The 18,176-nt window shown below is 57.0% G+C and overlaps 1 protein-coding gene across 6 annotated transcripts in view; it reads right to left on the reverse strand.

The window, feature by feature from the left end:
• Positions 1 to 16,866, reverse strand: part of COL27A1 (collagen type XXVII alpha 1 chain) — a 137,211-nt gene extending 120,345 nt beyond the window's left edge. For 5 of the 6 annotated variants that reach the window (XM_066256422.1, XM_066256420.1, XM_066256421.1 and 2 more), the window contains exons 1-3: positions 15,088 to 15,588; positions 10,198 to 10,268; positions 5,186 to 6,876 (exon numbers count right to left, since the gene is read on the reverse strand). In XM_066256422.1, the coding sequence (XP_066112519.1) occupies positions 5,186 to 6,876; positions 10,198 to 10,268; positions 15,088 to 15,146 (1,821 nt within the window). In that variant the 5' untranslated portion in view covers positions 15,147 to 15,588. Of the gene's footprint in view, positions 1 to 5,185; positions 6,877 to 10,197; positions 10,269 to 15,087; positions 15,589 to 16,767 lie in introns of those variants that run through there. The other variant, XM_066256419.1, reaches the window with a different exon arrangement.
• Positions 16,867 to 18,176: the final 1,310 nt, after the last annotated feature.

An 18,176-nucleotide genomic window follows, 5' to 3' on the forward strand; every position in this document is an offset into this window, starting at 1 on the left:
GTCCATGGCCCGACTCCTCAGAATGGCAACCCAGCCCCCAGCTGCAGGCCTGGCCAGCCCTCCTCTACCACCCTGGGCCGGGGCCACCCAGCGCCCAGCTACAGCCTCGGGCCCGGCCCTTCCCCACTCAGAGAACACTTTGTTAGTGGCCGGGTGTGGGCAGGCACCCCTCTCCCTGGGTCCGGGACCCTGCCTGTTCTCCGTGCAGTGGAAAAACGCTGCGTTTCTTTCCAGGGCCCGAAGCCTGAGCGGGTAGCTCTGGGATGATTCACAAGGCCGGGGTGGGATTTTCCACTTCATGCTGCAAACAACGGGGCCTCTGAGAGGGCCTAGATCTCCAGGCAGGGGAGCGGGGGCCACAGGCCTCTCTGGGGGAGGGGGACGAAGCCTGGGCTCAGGGCTCATGCAAACAGCGCCATGGAAACACGCAAGCCCCCACTCTGGGCTTTCCCCAAGGGCCCTGGCCTCCGACACTAGGCCTAGGGGAACCCCATCCCATGGAACAAGTCCACCCTTGTGTCCAGCTGCAGGAGCCCGCCTGCCAGCCCTTGCAGAAAGAAGTAAGTACTGGCTGGCATGGCTCTTGGCAGCAAGCAAGGAGGATTTCACAGGCCTGGGGTCTGGGAGACCTGAGTCCGATCCTGGGAGTGTTGCTACCTGCCAAGTGACCCTGAGCAATGAACTTTGTCTCCAGACCTCTGCTCAGTGCCGGTAGCCTGATGGGGGGAAGGTGGGGATCTCGACGAATCCTTCTATCTCTGACCACCTGAGCTCACGGTTATCCCCAAGAGTGGCCCACAGAGTGCTGACCGTCCCCAGTCTCTGTGCTAGGGAAGGGCCTCCTGGGACAGGGCTTTTCCGCGTGGCCTCCATCCGGTTACTTCATCTCCTTGTGTTTCCGGGCCTCAGTTCGACCAGTTGTAAAATGGGACAAACTCGTCTTCCAAGATAAAGCATAGGTGCTGGTTATTGTCCATTTGCTCCCAAGACCCACTCTGTGCCCTGGGAAGCTGACCTCTACAGGCTGCACCCCAGGATTCCTCGTTCTCTGCTTCATGGTCTGGCCATGTGGAGGCCACTATAGAAGGAGAAAGTGGGCCAGGTATTGCTCTCCCTGCTCGCTCCCTGCTCGCTCCCTGCTGGGCTACAGTTTGGCCCCAGCTCCTGTCAGAGATCCCTGGTCCTGTTTTAACTCTGGGGACTGCTAACACCTCCCCCGCCCCTTGGAACATCAGGTGGGACCCTTGTGCAATGCTAGCCCCTGTTGGTTCCTATGATGTTGCCCACAGCTCTGTAAATAGTCCCTTCCTTAAACTCTCCGCAATTACCCTGTCCCCCACCTGAAATCACAGGACACAGCATGCAAACTGCTTAGCACAAGCCTGGCACACCGGAGGGATGCAGAAGCAATATGGTAAAGACAGCAAAACACCCCCCTGTTCTCCTGGGTTCTAGATGATACCAATGTAAGGGGCGAATTTCTCAAGATCTAGTCCCAATTCATAACCACCCACAGTAGGAAGGTCCTCCTGTGTCCAAACCCTCCTGGTTCTCTTGGTGCAGCAACGCCCTCACCTCAACCATCAGCCCATCAACCACAACAATCCACGGGGACTCGGATTCCAGGGCCGGGTCCCTTTACATTTCTCATCTTGCTCCACCCACACAACCCTACAATAGTAGGTGGTACCATATTCCCACTTTACAGAGGCAGAAACTGAAGCTCAGAGAGGTTCAGTGACTTGCCAAAGGTCACACAGCACCTGATGCCTAGAAGGTACTCAATCAATGTTTGTTGAAAGAAGGAAAGAATGGCTGGATAAGGGAATGGTTCAAACCCAGGTCATTCAAAATCTAAAGTCTATTGGGTTTTTACACTCCACACGGCCTCCTTATCCGACTACCGGCAGAGATCTGTGTAACCTCAAGGAACCTGGCCTGGGAGTCAGGACAACCCGTGTTTTGTAAGGATCAGATTCTTTTATTCACAGAGCGTCATGGAGCGTCTGCTGTGGGCCAGGCCCTCAAGCCGGGTCTCCCCGAGGTGATGCCTGTAAAAAGTGCATGTGTGTGCAAATGCCAGCGGCCCGATCGTGAATACAGAAGGCTTTGACCCGCCTCCTCCCAGGCGTGGGGCTTCTGTGTAGCTTCTGTGCAGCCTCTGTGAACCGCAGCCTCCCCGCCCCTCCCCAGCCCGGGCCCAGCTCAGCTTTTCCATGCTCCCCCCACGCCTGGGGCTCCCACAGAGCTTCCTCACTCAGTGGCTACAACTCCTGGCAGGCCCAGGCCCCGAGCTCCGTCTCAGCCTCCACCACCAGTCTGTCCTGTGTCCCTGGAGAACCGCACAGAACTGGTCAGACACAGCCAGGGCTTCCCTGTCAGGTCCTGAAAAGTCCCACCGTCATTTATACATTTATAAGGGGAGGGCTCTTCCAATGCCACGTCACAGAGGCAGACGGCCCCAGGGGGAGGAAAGAGGTTCCCGAGTCACCGGAGCAAACTAGGTCTCTAAGGCAGCCTTGGGGATCATCCAACTTGCTTCCTCACAGGACGTGGGAGCTGTTATCTTACATTCCGCAGAAACTGAGGCTGAGGCTGAGCCAGGGCAACAAGCTAGTAAAGGGGTGGGGCCAGGATTTGAACCCAGGTCTGCATGTTCCCAGCCTGGGGACAATTAAGCCCCGTTCCCTGGGCAACACAGCTTTTGCTCTGCTGGGATTAGCTTCAGAATGTGTATGGGGGTTTGGGGCAGATAAGAGAGGACAGAAGGAAAATGAGTTCTTATCACCACTCAAAGATACCACTTCGATTTCATAATTTCTGGAATCTGGTGAACTACAAATGATCATTTTGCCCCCTGCCACACAGAGAACTGGATAAAGCATCTGGAAGCTTCTAGGTTCCTATTGAGGTGAGGCTAGATTCTAAACCAAGGGAAGGTGGGATTAGGGGAGAGCATGGGACAGGAGGCAGGATGCCACCTGGGTGGACTGCTGTCCCCCTGTTGTCCTCATCCATTCAGGGCTGGAGGAGCAGGAAGGCCCGAGGCCCTCGTTGGAAGTCAGGGACCCGGAGTTGCATCCCATCCCTACAAGGACATGCTGCGTGCCCCTGGCCAAGTCTTTTGTCCCTCTAACCCTTGTGTCCTCATCTATAGAGCAGGGATTAAGACACACATCCTGCCCCTCCTGAACCAGTTCCTGTGAGGTCCTTAAGGGAAATGCCACATGAGTGGAAGTAACTCATAAACATGATGCCAATAGAAACAGAAGATCCTAGACATTGAGTTCTTCCTTTGAGGCCAGGGACACGGTCCGGCACATCTTTGAAACCTCCAACCTCCCAGCTCCGGGTCCCAGGGTCTCAGAGTGGCTAGGCATGGAGGTGGAATGTAATATCATGGACTCTGGAGCTGAGGCATAAATTTCAAATCTGCCTCCTATGTGCTGTGTGCCCTTGGGCAAGTCCTGGCCCTCTCTGGGCACAGTCTCTAGGTTCCTCCCCTGCCGAAGCACCTCTCCACTGCACAGGACAACTGCAGCACCTCCTTCTATCATGGGGAAGCTCAAGGAGGAGATCTGGAAGGAGGCTTCACCTCCTGCTGACCCAAGTCACCAAGCCCAGGAGGGAAGCATGTGGCTCGGACGTCCGCCAGGCCTGCAGGCAGATTCTACACCCTAAAGACCCATTCTCGCTGCAGTTCTGCTGGCTTGGTCATGGCCATCCTCTCTCTCCGCACCACCCACAGCTTGGGAGGTAGGGTTGGCTTCCTCTACTCCACCCTCTGTTTTAGGGAGACAATCCACCCCCTTTCAACCTCACAGCCAGGGAGCCAGCACCCATGCAGCTTGGGAGGCTGAGCTGTCAGGGCCCTCAGCACCTGGGGCCTGAGTGAGGCTGGGTAGCCTGTCTCACTCAGGCACCCTCCTTTCCTCGGCTCCCAGCTCTCTACCCTGCCAACTGCAGAACATGGGGACTTGAGCAGAACGTTGACATAATTGCAAAGCAATGCATACAATTTCCATAAGTTCTACAATATGGTTATAATAAAAACGGGCCCTCGGTCCCCTTGGAGACAGGCTGAATAAATATTATTCCTAATGATTATTAAAACTCATTAAAGTGTGTTTAGAAGGCCCGGGAATTCCCAGCATCTGCCACTGTCTCCACATGGCAGGGAGCCGGGCGTCAAACTCAGAGCTCAGGAGGAGGAAGCCACACAGTGGTCATCACCAAGGCAGGAGAACAGAGCCGAGGCCCAAGCTTCCTAGAAACTCCATCCCATCATTCCCTGCCTGTAGGAATTGGCCTCCAGCTGCAGAAAGGTCGCTGCCCCTGGAAACAGTCCCAGGCAAGCTGGAGGCATTGACCCTGAGAATGTCTCCTCCACGTGGAATGTTCTTTCTCTTTTCCTTGACTGCTCAGGTCCAATCTGACCCTTCTCACCCCGTACTCCTGCACCAGGGGCCACAAATCGAATGTCTACAGGACGCAGGCGAGCGAGCGGGTTGGAAGACCCAATCAGGAGATGTGGGGGCTGGCACAGAGAGCAGCGGGCCTGTCCTGTCTAACGGGGCAGCCCTGATCTAGCCGCAGACCACAGGCCACTGCATCTCTTCCACTTCTGAGAGAAGCTGGTCACCGGGTCTTTTATAAGAAATCTCTCATATATTTTTTTCAAATGTTAGTAACATATTAAGTATTTTAAAACAATGTAGCGCATGCCAAACAAAACACATTCAGGACTAACCACGTGCGGCCTTTGTCCGAAACTCCCCGGCAAGCTGGTGGGCCAGAGGAGCCCTGATCTAGGAGGCAGGAGCTGGCCTCTGGAGGCTGTCTAACCTGGGGCCAGCCAGCTCACGGTTTTCCTCAAGCCACTTGACCTTTACAGTTAGGGTAGCAAAGAATGGCCTGGGGCCTAGGCCAACCAACGGCCAAGGGTGCTCCCTCCCTGACCCGAATCTGGCTCAGGGGATCACGAATCCAGAGCAGGACATACAACCCTGAAGACAGCAGAGGCAGAGAAGCGGGGGACCCGGGTTCGCATCCAGACTCCGCGCATAACCAGCTCCCTGCTCTCAGCGGCTTCTCTTCCTCTGCCCTGAACAGGAACAACCACTTGACCCAACCGCCCGTTCCCCCGTCGAGCTCCGAACACCACGCACGCCTCACCCAGTCTTACCGGCAGACCACAGTCTCCCTTGGGCCCCGGAGGTCCCATCAGCAGCGGGAAAGGCGTGGGTTCCACCAGGTGGAAGAAGGTGGGCCAGGGGCTGGAGGACAGCAGCCGTGCCGGGGCCAACACTGGTGCCGGAGTGGTCTGCCGACCGGGCCAGGGCTGTCTGGGGCCGGGCCCCGCTGTCGGATCACTGACCGGGACATCCCTGGCAGCCTTCCCAGCTCTGAGGGGGACGGGCTTCCGGGGGCTGCCCTTGGGTCTGGCTTTCTTTGCGGCTTCTGATCCAGTGGGTTTCTTGCTTCCAGTGGGGACTGAACCAGGAGTGAGCGTGGGAGGCATCACTGTGGCTAGTGGCTGAGTGGTCCTGGTAGAGGCAGGCCTGAGGGCAGCTGGTGGGGGCAGAGCAGTGGGCGGGGGAGGTCTGTGTGTGCTGGTACGGGCAGGAGCCTGCTCCCTGGCTCGGCTGCTCATCTTCGCCTCTTTCTTAGAGGCGCCAGCAGAGGGGAGTAGGGGTCGGGCGCTGGGCGGCAGGGGTCTGGGCGTGACAGGGTTCCTCTGGACCGGCTTCACTGTGGGACGGGCCGCTTTGGCAGGAGCTGGGTGGAGAGTGGGTGGCACAGGCTTCTTGGTGGGGGGGACTGACTTTGCAAAGGAGGGTGCAGCTGCCTTCTGGGCGGGGTGGGGGCTTTTGACAGGGGCAAGTGAAGAAGGGGCTGAAGGCTTGGTTGGGTGACTTTTGGGGGTTTTGGTGGCTCTGCTCTTCGGCGGTGGCTGGACAGATGTGACGGAGCTGGCAGCAGAGGCTCGGGGAACGGGAGGAAGCAGTGCACTCGCTGACAGCTGGGCGGGTGGCGGCGGGGTCCGCGCTGGGCCCCCCACTGAGGCACGCTTGTGAGGGTCTGTGGCGCTAGTCCTCAGGGGCTTGTTAGGTGTGGTGGGCACCACAGTCACCCCGGGCCCCCTACCAGCTGGCCGGGACCGTAGGGCTGGAATAGCAGTGGTCAGGTTCTTCAGGCCTAGGAGGGCAAGGTCGGTCTGGAAGGCGAAGGGTGTGCCAGAGTCTCGGGGGAGGAGGGGTCCCAGCTGGGGCCGGTACATGTCAACCTGTCCACACTGCTTCCTCAGGTGGGTACAGTAATTGTGAGCGACCTGCGTCACAGGGTAGATACTAAACTGGCACAGAGCACCTTCAAACTGGACCGCGTGCGGGCTCATCTTTCCAAAGAGGAAGGAGCCCTCAGGGTCGAGCACGGAATCCCTGTGGAAAGCCAGCGGGACAGGCACCTGGCGCTGCCCACAGGCGGTCACCAAAGTGACCGTGGGGCCGCGGAGTTCCAGGGCCAGGTGGTGCCAGCGCCCGTCGTGCACATCGAAGTCGAAGGCCACCGAGCGCCGGGGTCCCAGGTGGACGACCGTCTTGCCGGGGAGGAACTGCAGGCCCAGCTGCAGCTTGTGCTTCCGGCTGCGGACGGCGAAGAGGAAGGCATGGTTCACCCGATGGGAGCAGAGGCTCAGCACCAGGGCCAGCTCTGTGCCCAGGGAGGCAGGGATGATGGCTGTCGTGGGGGCCTGGAGTCGGGCCCGCTGCGTAACAATGAAGCCTGACTGGAACGGGATGACCCCCGGAGGTGGGGGGCTCCGGCCACCCACTGTCTTGGTCCAGCTGAGGCCCAGCCGCTGGAGGACATCCACATCTGGAGAGGGAGGGCAGAGGGGGAGGGGGCACGGTGAGGGTCTGCTCTAGCCCCAGGCCCCTCCAGGTGCTCAGGCAGTGAGGACAGTCCCCTACTGCTGCCCACTGCCCCTCACCATGGTGTGGCTGAGAGTGTGGAGCTCGGACCAGTCCCTTGTCTGACTGCATGACCTTGTACAGACTCTAGAGCCAAACTCCCTGAGTTCAAATGCCAGCTTCATCACTTCCTAGCCCTGTGACTTCAGTCCCTTGGTATTCCTATCTATTAAGTGGGATAACAGACGTACCAAACTCAGAAAGATGCTGGGAGAGTTAAATGAGCTAATACACTGGAAGAAAGTGCCTGGCACAGAAAAAGCATTTTCAAACAGTAGCTATGATATTAAAAACAATGATCATCACCAGGTGCTAGCGCTAAGAGTATTAGAGGCTGTCTGTCCCCTGTAACCTGTTTCTCCTTCTCTCTGCCTCAAAAGCCATCTCCTCGAGGAAGCAGTCCCATAAGTGAGGGAGACGGGCGGCAGGAGTGGACAAGTCACTGGAACTTGGTAAGGACGTCCACTTTTAGGACCGTACTGAGTCTCCTTCCCACCCCTGAGGTTTCTGTCTGGCAGCACCAGGGGGAACCTCTACGTGCACAGGAGGGAGAGGACGGCTCCAAGGACCCCACGCTCCCTGTGTGGCTCAGGCAAGAGCAGAGGAAGTCATCAAGGCATCCCTGCAACCTCTGTCCTCTGGCAGACCGTGGTCACATCCGCCCAGTAATCACAGCAGCAGGGCTAGCCAGAGTAAGAGGAGGGCTTCCAGGGTGTTTATGGAAAGGTGTCCTGACCTTGCCTCTCACGAGCCATTCAACCGCTTTCAGTCAGCTGAGCTGCCAGTGCCTGCAGAAGCTGCCTCTGAGCTGTCCTGGCAGGCCCGAGAGGCCGCCTCTGGAAGTGGGGTCTGGGTCAGGTCCTCAGGGCCCCTCCCCTGCGCTCAGCACTCTAGCTCCGGAGTGTGGAATGCTCTCTCCCTCGCTACCCGGCGCAAGGGGTATTCATTGGGCTGAATGCATCACTTAGCACTTGATAGGCCCTCAGCTGACAACTGAGGTGGATGCACAGATGGATGGAGGGAGGGAGGGATGAATGGAGGGACGGAAAGAGGGATGGAGGGATGGATGAAGCGAGGGAGGGATGAATAGACAGATAGACAAGCTGGGAGAAACTGAGAACCTGGGTCTGGCAACACAGCAGCATGATTCCATAGCAGGCCAGTCCTTAGAGCCAGACAAGACCACCTGTCAATCAGGACCCAGAGTGTTTCCCCCGCTGCAAGAGCGCCTACACCATAGGGTTGTTGGGAGATGGAATGGTGGTCTTCCTCGTCTCCTCCCCCACACCCTGAACCAGGAACCTCTGGCCAAGTCTCTTCCTGACTCCCCGGCCTCAGTTTCCCTGCCTGTAAGACCAGGGGACCAAGGCCTGGTGATGGCCTCAAAGGGCTGACGCTGTTCTGAGACCTCACAGCGGCAGGTCGCTGTTTCAGGTATTCGGATCGAAGACCCTCACTCCTCCCTAGGACCAAGGGTATTCACTTCACTTCAAATTCCTCCTTCCTCCCACCTCTCTGCCCCAGGACCTAAGCTCAAATGGACCACTGCTTAAGGATTTTGTGTGTAGTAGTGAATGTTTTCATTACAGCAAACCTTTTTCTCACCATGAAGTACTGCTTACTATAAACAACTTAAAATGGAGGAGTCACATGCTGGGGAAGAGGTACGGGCAGAAAGCCACCTCTCCCCTTCCCTTGTCCTGCCTGAGCAGCACGAGGAGGCCCCTAGGCCTCTGCACATCGCTCCCTATGTACAGACCTCAGCTTCCAGCCAATTGCCCTTGCCCAGGGAAAATGACAACTGGCCAGGCCAGGCGGTACCAGTGAGTTTCTCCTTACTGTCCTCTGCAGGTGGGTTCCAAACCTGACACCAGCCAGTCTCCAAGCCTCCCCCACAGACTGCCTGCAGCTCACGGCCGAGCCCCGAATTCTTACACCTGGAGCAGAGGGGGTCTTCATTTCACTTCCGGAGCATTTGGTCACTGTGGGCTCCACAGCAGATAGAGGGGGGTTATTCTCACCCACACTTGCAGGTAAATAATATAAGTAACAATAATAACTAATATTTATCAAACATTTTCTATGCACCCACGGCTTTACATGCATTATCTCACTTGAGTCTCTCAATTACCTATGAAGCAGGTACTGTTTGTTATCCCCACATTATAGATGAGGGTCAGAGAAGTTAACTGTAATCACTTCCCCAAGGTCACGTGGCTTGTAATAAAAGGTACACCTGGGGTTTGAACCCTGACTGCCTGGCTTCACCATCCTTGTTCTTAGCCACTACGCTATCCTGCGCTGGAGCCTCTCAGGCAGGTTGGAACACAGGGTGGAGACACATCCAGAATCCCATCAGGAGGGAGGAGCTAAGGGACAGGGGGATGAATGCAGCCCAATGCCAAGATGGAAGGGTCCAGCCAGCTGGCCGCAGCAAGATCCCTTTATTACATAAACCTGGCTCCACACAGCTCCGTCCTCTCCCCAACCCCCATGCCTGACTCAGGACTCTGGACAGCTGTTCACCTACTTTGTGGGGGAAACAGCAAGCTTGGAAAATATGACATTTGCACAAAATGTTGCCGGGCAGCAGGAGTCTCTTCCGGGCACAGCCCTCTCTTCCCAGGAGCCTGTCCCTGCCCAGCGGCCAGGTCAGGCCACGGGGGGCTCCGGAGTGCCCGGCTGCCTGCCCCGCACACACGCGGTGGGTGTGGACAGGGGGGAAGGGCTGCTATTTTAAGAGGCGTGTGGCCGCTTGACAAACAGATGTGGGAGAGGTTTCAGTTTCAAGGGGCAGCTGTGCAGCCAGCCCACAGCCACCCCGGTCCCCTGGACAGCTCCTCAGGGAGAGTCAGGAAAAGCAGGATCGCACCGGAAGGGGAAGGCCGGCCGCAGACTTGGGCAATACTAGTGGTGGCTTTCGTGCCTCCTCTCAGAAGTTGTCCCAGGACAAGTAGGGACAACTGAGGCTGACTGGCCCAACGTGACCTACTCATAGTGTGTCCTGGAGAGGAACGAAAGGATCATCCTCCACATTTCTGCACCGAGCCCTTCCAACCCTTTCCAAAACATCCCGGAGAGAACCTGCCAATGATCGGCTCCATTTCACTGATGAGAAAACCGAAGCACTGAGTTCCAATCAGGGGCGCGGATGTCTCCTACCCCTGCATTCTCTGATCCCTCCTGTCCTCCCATCTCCCCCAGGGCAAAGAGAAGAGAGAATTACCTTCAGGAGCTCCTTGGGTGAAGGCCAGGTGACAGGCAAATGAGACTAAGATCCAGGTGAAGAGAAACCCCCTAGAGACCAGGAGACACAAGCAGAGAGGCATCAGCTTCCACCCCTCAGCCCAGATCCGGCTGGGGAGATGGGGGTGGGTCACCCAGCCCAGTGCCACCCCAGTCTCACCCATGGCAGATGGGGAGGCCACACGCAGGCTCTCTAGGACCCCATTAGAATAGTCCCCGCTCCTGGGACCCTAGGCACAGCCTCTTAGGACAGGAACTGCTTCTAAGGTACAAATACAACCTTGCTTTTTACAGCATAAACCAAGGCCATGGGGCAGGAAAGAGTGGGCAGGAAGCCATGCCCTGGGTGTCAGAAGACCCAGGTTCCAGCTCAAAAACTGCAGCCAACTTACTGGGCAACAGGGAGCTAGCCCCTGCCCCTCCTCCTCTCTGGGCATCAGTTTCCCCATCATACTATGGACACATGACCTTGAGGCTCAATGGGTGGTACAGCCAAGGCTGAAAGGTCAGTGGAAGACCAGTGTAGTCTGCTTTGATGACCAAGGAGCTCAAAGGGCAGGAGAGGTGAAAACCCACTCTCCAGGCTTAAGGCAGGAAGCAGGAGGAGAGCCCTGAACCAGGATCAGAGCATGCTCAGGAAGCTGCCTAGCTGGCTTGATGCTGATGGAAAATGGAGACGAGAGGAGATGATGGGGAATCAGGCAGACCCATTGCTTACCAGCTGTGTGACCCTGGATGAGTCACTCAGCTTCCTGAGCCTGTCCTCCTCTGAAACATGGCTGGCACTCCCTATCTTGCAGGCCAGGCATGAGGACTAAATGAGCTCATGCCTGTCAAGGGCCTGGCCTGCCACCAGGCATGCAAGTGCTGCTTAGACTGTCCCTGCTGCCCGGGCGCTCTGGGGACCGGAAGGGTTAATGCTCTGCTCAGTGGCTCCTGCCAAAATGGGCAGAGGCAGTGATCTGATTTCACCTTCCTGTGGGAGCAGCCACTGGTGATACTCGAAGCTACCTGGGTCATCTGATCCCCGAGCAGGCAAAGGGGAGGGCGGCACGTGGCCAGAGCTGGCTGGCCAGGATGCAGGCCAAGACAGCCATGCATGGGCGTACAGGGAGGGCTAAGTGGGACCCAGGATCCGCTCATGTCCAGCTCAGCACCAGCAGTAATGAAAGGTCATAGTGCCTGGAGAGAAGGGCACAGGCTGACCTTCTGGCATGACCTGCCCACTTGAATCAAACAGCAGCCCTAAAGAGAAATAATAGGCAGCTCTGTTTGACAAAAACTGAGGCTTGGGGAGGGCAGGCACTTCCTCAAGGTCACCCTGGGCAGGCTCTGGGATCATAATTCTTCATCTACCAGGTGGACACTACAGGAAACTGCGGCCACATATTAGGGAAGAACTGTCTCCTGTGTCCCGTTCTTGGCAGTTTCCAAAGCACAGCAAAGGCTCTAGAAGTCCAAAGTAAACTGACTGGACTTTTGTCATTCAGCAGTCCCTGAACTTAGAGGACCAGGGAATCCTTTTTTTTTTTTTTTTTTTTTTTTTGGAGAATGCCCCCCTCAGAACACACTGCCCCTCACTTTCCAGCGTGCCTGCAATCTCACCAGTTTCTGTTACGTTTCCCTCCACCACCACCCCTCTCTTCCCAGCTCTCTCCAGGCACAAGGCCTCAGCCCTTGAATCTGACTGTGTTATGTCATATCCACCCGTATTAGATAGAATGTTCCCAAGCTGCTAAAGAGAGGCCGGGTGCAGAGGGGAAGAAGGTGCGATAACCACACTTCGTTCTGTCAGTTCTTCCTGCTGCATTATGCCAAGAGGACTACTCTGTAGAGAATAAGAGGACAATTTAGGGGGAAGAACAGAGAGGAGGTGAGGTCAGAATCTTCTCATCAATTAGTCTTCCTACCTCCAGGGGTTCTCACTCGAGCATTTCAGCCCTGAAGTCCTGTTATGAAAGTATTTGTCCCCCATTCATTCACCTTAAAAAATGCCACTAACCACCTCAGACCTGGGTTCCATGTGCACTTGACCCACAAATTTCCAAAGTATAGTACAGGTGTATAGAGTGGGAGAAGGCCCTTGGAGTTCATCCAGAGGCCAGATTCTAGCCCCTTACTGTAGAGATGGGCAACTGAGGCCCAGAGAGGTGAAGTGACTTGCTCAAAGCTATACAGCAACATCAGTGACCCATATAATCTGACTCCACTGCTTAACAGACAGTCCTTTTCACTGGACTTGCCTCCCATAGAGAAGAAACTGGAGACTCACAGGGACTTCCTGCTCGCCAGAGACCAGAGCCCCAGCCTTCACCAACGGGAACAGAGACGCAGCCCAAGGAGCCAACAAGCCATCTAAGTGAGCTCCAGGCCTGGAAAGTTGGCTCCCGGAGGGAGGCCCTGCCGATCCTTTTGCTCCCGTTCCAATTCTGTTTAGGCTACTGCTAATAACATTTAGTGCCTGCGCTGGCTCACGGCTTTGTTCTTCCAGACTTCTGTTTTCACCCTGACTCGTGGGCCTTGGCTCGGTGAACCCAGGGCTCCAGGATGTCGGGAAGACCAGAGCACCGGGGCCAGAGAGGGCAGGAGGCAACCTCAACTGGAGCCATGCATCAGGTGCCCGACCCTGGAGAAAGAGCCTGGCCACGCCGTCGTCCAGGAAGGAAGCCCAGGCGTTTATTTCCCTCGAGAAAGGCCCTCTGTGCGTACACCCATTGTGGCTGTGCCTGAACCACTAGGCTGCTGGAACCTCTAGCTGGTTTGCATGGTTTTTCCTTCATCCTCATTACCTGGGAACACACAGAATCTTGGGGACTTGTACCGGCTTGAACATCCACTGAAAGCTCAGAGCTGAGACCCAGGGTGCTGAGACCCTGACGCACTCAAGGAAAGGGGCCTTGAGGACTCTGGGCTTGGCTGTGCTCCCAAGGAGTAAGCTAGGAAGGAAGCTGTCCAGAGGACACAGAACAGCAAAGGGGGATGGACTTGTGTCACCTGCCTCCGTGGATGGGTCGGGCCCCATGTTGCCAGATGGTCACACCCAGACTCCTTCACACCTTATACCTCTTCCATGGGAACACAGACAGGTCATCTGTCTGGACAGGATGCAGCCCAGAGTTTTCCAGTTGACTCACACATCCATTCAAGATGAAATGAATAATAATACAAATAACAGCTGCCGTTTACTGAGCACTTACTACAAGCCAGGCACTGTTCTGAGCCCTTTACAAGCATAGTCCCAATAATCTTCACAACACCCTGCTGCTGACCGGGAATTAAAATGCCCATATTGTGGATGAGAAAAACAAGAAGCAGAGAGGCTTGTCTAAGCTCGCAGGGCAACAGGATTCACACTGTCTGATGGCAGTGTGCTCCCCGCCCTGCAACCTGCCTCCCCCTGGTGTGAGTCCTCTGCCACCAAATGCTATGGTAACTTTGGTAGTCTGGGGAGAGGTGTGAAGGAGCAAAGCTGGAAGGCGCACCCGGGCCAGAAGGCACCAGATCTGGGGCCCTGCAATGCTAAGAGAGGCAACAAGACGGGAGAAAGCAGAGGCTCAGCCTCCAAGCAGCCTGACTGCCCACTTGCCCGAAGCTTGGGCCCCACTATGGGGTTCTCCCCTGGCACAACTTTTCTACCCAACCATTGGCATCTGCCCTGGCACAGGGTCTTCTGGAGAAAATGAGTCAGCAATGTGCTTACTGGTGCCGTGTGTTTGTGTGTGTGCATGTGTGTATTGCGGTGGGGGGTGGGGGATCTCAGCCAGCCCTCTTTTTCCAAGACATGGGAAAGAAGGGGGGCCATCATTCCCCATTCCAGCTCAGAGGGGCAGGGCATGGAGGGTGGGGCGGAGCTACAGCCTAGGCCAGCCTCTTGGGAGTGTCCTCTGGTCCTGGGAGCAGGCTGGAAAGCCAGCAAGTTCTGTGCTTCCCTGGGCAGTGAGCATGAGCCACGGTCCATAAAGCCCCTAGGGGTTGCTCCCATCCTGGCTACCTTCCTCCCACACATACCCACAATGACTGGCCCTTGCTGCGCCCTGCTTGCGCCCGCTCACTCTCTTACAACTCCCACTCTTCCAACTGGGACTCAGCCTCTGGGTCCCAGCTCTACGGTAGCCCCTCCTTGAAATTCCCTGTCTCTATCGGCCCGTCTGCTTCTGTGTGCACAATGAGGGTTTCCAGTGATCTCTTAGGGCCCTTTCTGCTTTGACATGCTGGCTCTCACTTTCCCTCTCTGACACGCGGGAAAGTAACAGGAACGGAGACCCCACCCCCCACCCCAGAGAAGCAGGGAAACACTGAAACACACAGACCCAAACAGACTGACACACACGCGAAGATTTCCAGAAACCGGGGACGTGCAAAGACACACAGACACAGAAGCAGAAGCCGAGACCTAAAAACCTAGAAACTTGGGGACAGTTTCACAAGAACAGCCAGAAACAGAGACTTACAGGCTCGGGACCTATGGACTCCGAAACCGGAACACACCGAGACAGCAGAAGCAGAGACCCCTCCTCCCACACCAAGTATCCAAAAAGCTCCCCTCCACCGCCTGCTGGCCCCTCCGGACGCCACCACCCACCCCCAATTCCTACCCGGGGCAGGCTCTTCACGGACCCTCCTCGGCTTGGCCCCCACCCCAGAGAGATCGGGCCACCCGGCCAGGAGGGCTAGGACTGCGGCGCTCGCCAATCCTGGGGAGGGGGGCGCAGCCCGCGTTAACCCTTGGCCACCCGCCTTGCAGGGGCGCAGGAAAGGGCAGGAAGCTGACGTTCCGCTGAAAGCGTCCGGCGCAACCGGGAACCCCAGCTCTCCCCGAGGCTGGAACACCAGAAAACTGAGGTCGGGGCGTCCCCAAGCTCATACTCACCCCCAGCGCGCCACTGCCGCTGCTGTGCCTCGGGCCCCCCGCGCTGATCCCGCTCCCATGGCGGGCCCCTACTTCATGCTCCCGAACCCGGGGGGCAAGTGTGGGCGCGCCCCATGGGGCCGCCAGCCCCCCGCCCCACCGCGCCAGGCCGGCTCAGAGCGCGCGGCCCCCGCGCCCGCAGCGCAGCCCCGCGCCCAGGGGCGCCGGAACAGCCAGGCAGCGCAGCCGGAGCCCCGCGAGCGCCCGCGCCAGGCCCATGGTCCCAGGAGTCCCGGCGCTGCGCTCGCCCCTGCCTCACTCTTTTTTGCTTCCACCGAAAAGAAGTAGAAAAAAAGAGAGAGAGATGATTAAACTTTTGGAGGCGGGCTGCTGGTGGTTCCCGGAGACAGAGCAAGGCTGGGCGAGGGCGCGCGAAGGGCGGTGGAAGCTGCCTCCCCGCCGGCCTGGGGGAGGAGAGGAAAAGGAAGGATTTGGGGGAAATGAAGGCGATTTAAAGTCTCGGCCCGCGGTGGCTCTCCACCTTCTCTCCTCCCCGCTCTGGGCCGCCCTTTGCTGCCCCCTGCTGCCCCCTGCCGGCCGCAGCTGGGGACACACCCTAGGCCGGCCCACTACAGCCCCACTGGGACACCCCCCCCCTCCCCCGCAAAGATGGGGAAACTGAGATTCACAGCGAGGAATGTGTTGGCCACAGCTGCACAGCGAGAGGATCTCAGTTCAGAGATTCGGGTCGTCTGGCTTGTGAGGTCCCAAGTTGGGAGGAAGATAGAAAAAGATAGAGATAGAGGAAGAAAGGGAACATGCTACTTCTGAAAGGAACCCGGAGTTCCAGGGACAGATGTGGGACCAGCACTCAGTGTCCAGACTCCCACGACAACAACCAGTGTCCTAGACACTCCCCCCCCCCCCATGCACACACACAGCCTTTCCTCCCAGATTCAGAACTCCCTGGAGAACAGACTCCTGGGCATGTAGTGGGAGGGGTTGTTAAATGTTGGTCACCCTCGTCACTCTTCCCTCTCCATTCAGTAAGAAATGGGAGCTTAACACGCCATTCACTCACTCCAGTCTATCGAAGTGGCTTCCTGAGACCCCACACTGGAGCACTGTACTGCACACCGTGACCCCGCGGCAAACACCCTGCAAATCCGCACACCCTAGTCGGAGACCTGGCATCAAAAGCCCCATCTGCCTCCGCCCCCGCCTCCACGACTTGTTCGCTGGTGTACACACGCACTCCCACACACATCCACACTTACTCCACACTCAGACAAAAATTCCCACTCATTCACATGCAAACAGCCACTCTCTCCTTTTAGGCTCACACAAACACATCCTGGAGTGTCTGGACTCAGACGCACACCAGACTCCACACACGCAGACGCATGCACACTAGTGCTTACACAAGCAGAAATGCACACTAGCCTAGCCAGATCCTCCAACGTATACACCCGCGCGCACACCACTCACAGACACTTTCACGTGCACACACACCCCATTTACGCACCCCCAAGTGCACATACACGGGCACACCCCCACTAACACCCAGTTCTCCACTAGTACCTACCGTATGCAGGCACAAACGCACTCATTCCCCGACTGCGTACCTCCTTCCCCATATATGCACACCTTTACAAACACACACCGGTACCCCCGGAACTCCAGGAGCCCCGGGGCACTTACTGGGTCCTTAGGTGCGAGGCTGGACGGTCGGTCCTTCCTCGTGCGCCTAACGGCATTTGTATTCATGGGTCCCCGCAGCCCCGGGCGCGGGCGCGGGGGCGGGGGTGCGAGGTCCCCTTCCCTAAACTGGGCGCGGGCGCTCGGAGCGCAGCGGCACCGGGAGGAGCATGGGCGCAAGGGGCTGCGCCGCCTGCCCGGTCCGCCCGCGCTGGAACTTCGGCAGCTCTGCGTGTTCGGATTCCGTCGTGGGTTCTGGGCGCAGGGGGCAGTTCATAGGTGCTGGGGCTGCGGCGCCCAGCGGGCCTTTTGAAGTCTCCGCTGGGGGCGGGGAGGGTGCGCTGAAGGCGGCCTTTTAAATCGTGGCTGCACGCGGGCTCGGTGGAGCAAGGTGTCTGGTTTCAGCAAACTTTAGGAAAAGTCCCAAGCTGAAGAGGGGAACCGGGGCGGGAGGGGGGAGCCAAGCAAGAAAGAAAAAGCCGAATCGCTGTGCTCTGCTTCCTGCAGGGGGCAGAGCACCCACGGCTGCCAGGAGGGAGGCCCAGCGCGGTGCTGGGGAAGCCACAGGCGACTAGATGGCTGGCACCACCCCACCTTGAACCAGATTTCTTAACATTCACGTGGATGAGCCCCAAGGATTGCAGGAACACTCCCAAAACTTCACAAATTGTGCATGTTTGGGAATTCTTCTGGGGAAGAGGGGCCCACGGTTTTTCTCAGGTTTTCAGAAGCCCAGCGTTTTGGAAGGTTGGGAACTCCCAGTCCAATCATAGTTGACTTTTTTTTTTTTTTTTTTTTTGAACGGCATGCTTTGTGCTAGGTGGATCCTGTCCTTATTTCCATTTTTTAATATTTTGTTCATCGTGAATTTTTTCGCATTGATTTTGACAGTTTTAGAGTATTGCATTAATCCTGAGATTTTTTGATATTGCCTAGGCATTCTCACCAACCTGACCTGACCAGGTACAGCACTGTGCTAAGTGTCACTGTTTATGGGAGGCCTGTAAAGGCCGAGGTTCTGAATGGTTAAAACTTTCCTGAGGTCACTAACAGGCAGGTGGAGGAGGTGGGATGTGGACCGAGGTGGTCTGATTCCAGTCTTTTGCAGCTGAGCATGAAGACTCACATCTTAGCCTTTAAGTGTTCTTAAGCGGATCCTTGCCGGCCTCCCCAGCTTCATGTCCGGACCCGAGCTTCCCTCTGATGCCTGGGATACTTCAAGGCCTTGTCAGTACTGTTTCCTCCCAGGTGCCCCCCACCCCCACTCCTTCTGCCTGTCTACAGCCTCCCTGTCCTTCTAGGTGTAGCTCAAAGCTCTGCCTCACGCCCATACTGCAGCACACACCACACCGTGTCGTCGTTGTCAGATCCCCACTCCTAGCGTGGAGCCTGGGACAAGAAAGGATCAAACC

The sequence above is a fragment of the Saccopteryx bilineata genome, chromosome 2 (assembly GCF_036850765.1).
Source record: "Saccopteryx bilineata isolate mSacBil1 chromosome 2, mSacBil1_pri_phased_curated, whole genome shotgun sequence".
Taxonomy (NCBI): Eukaryota; Metazoa; Chordata; class Mammalia; order Chiroptera; family Emballonuridae; genus Saccopteryx; species Saccopteryx bilineata.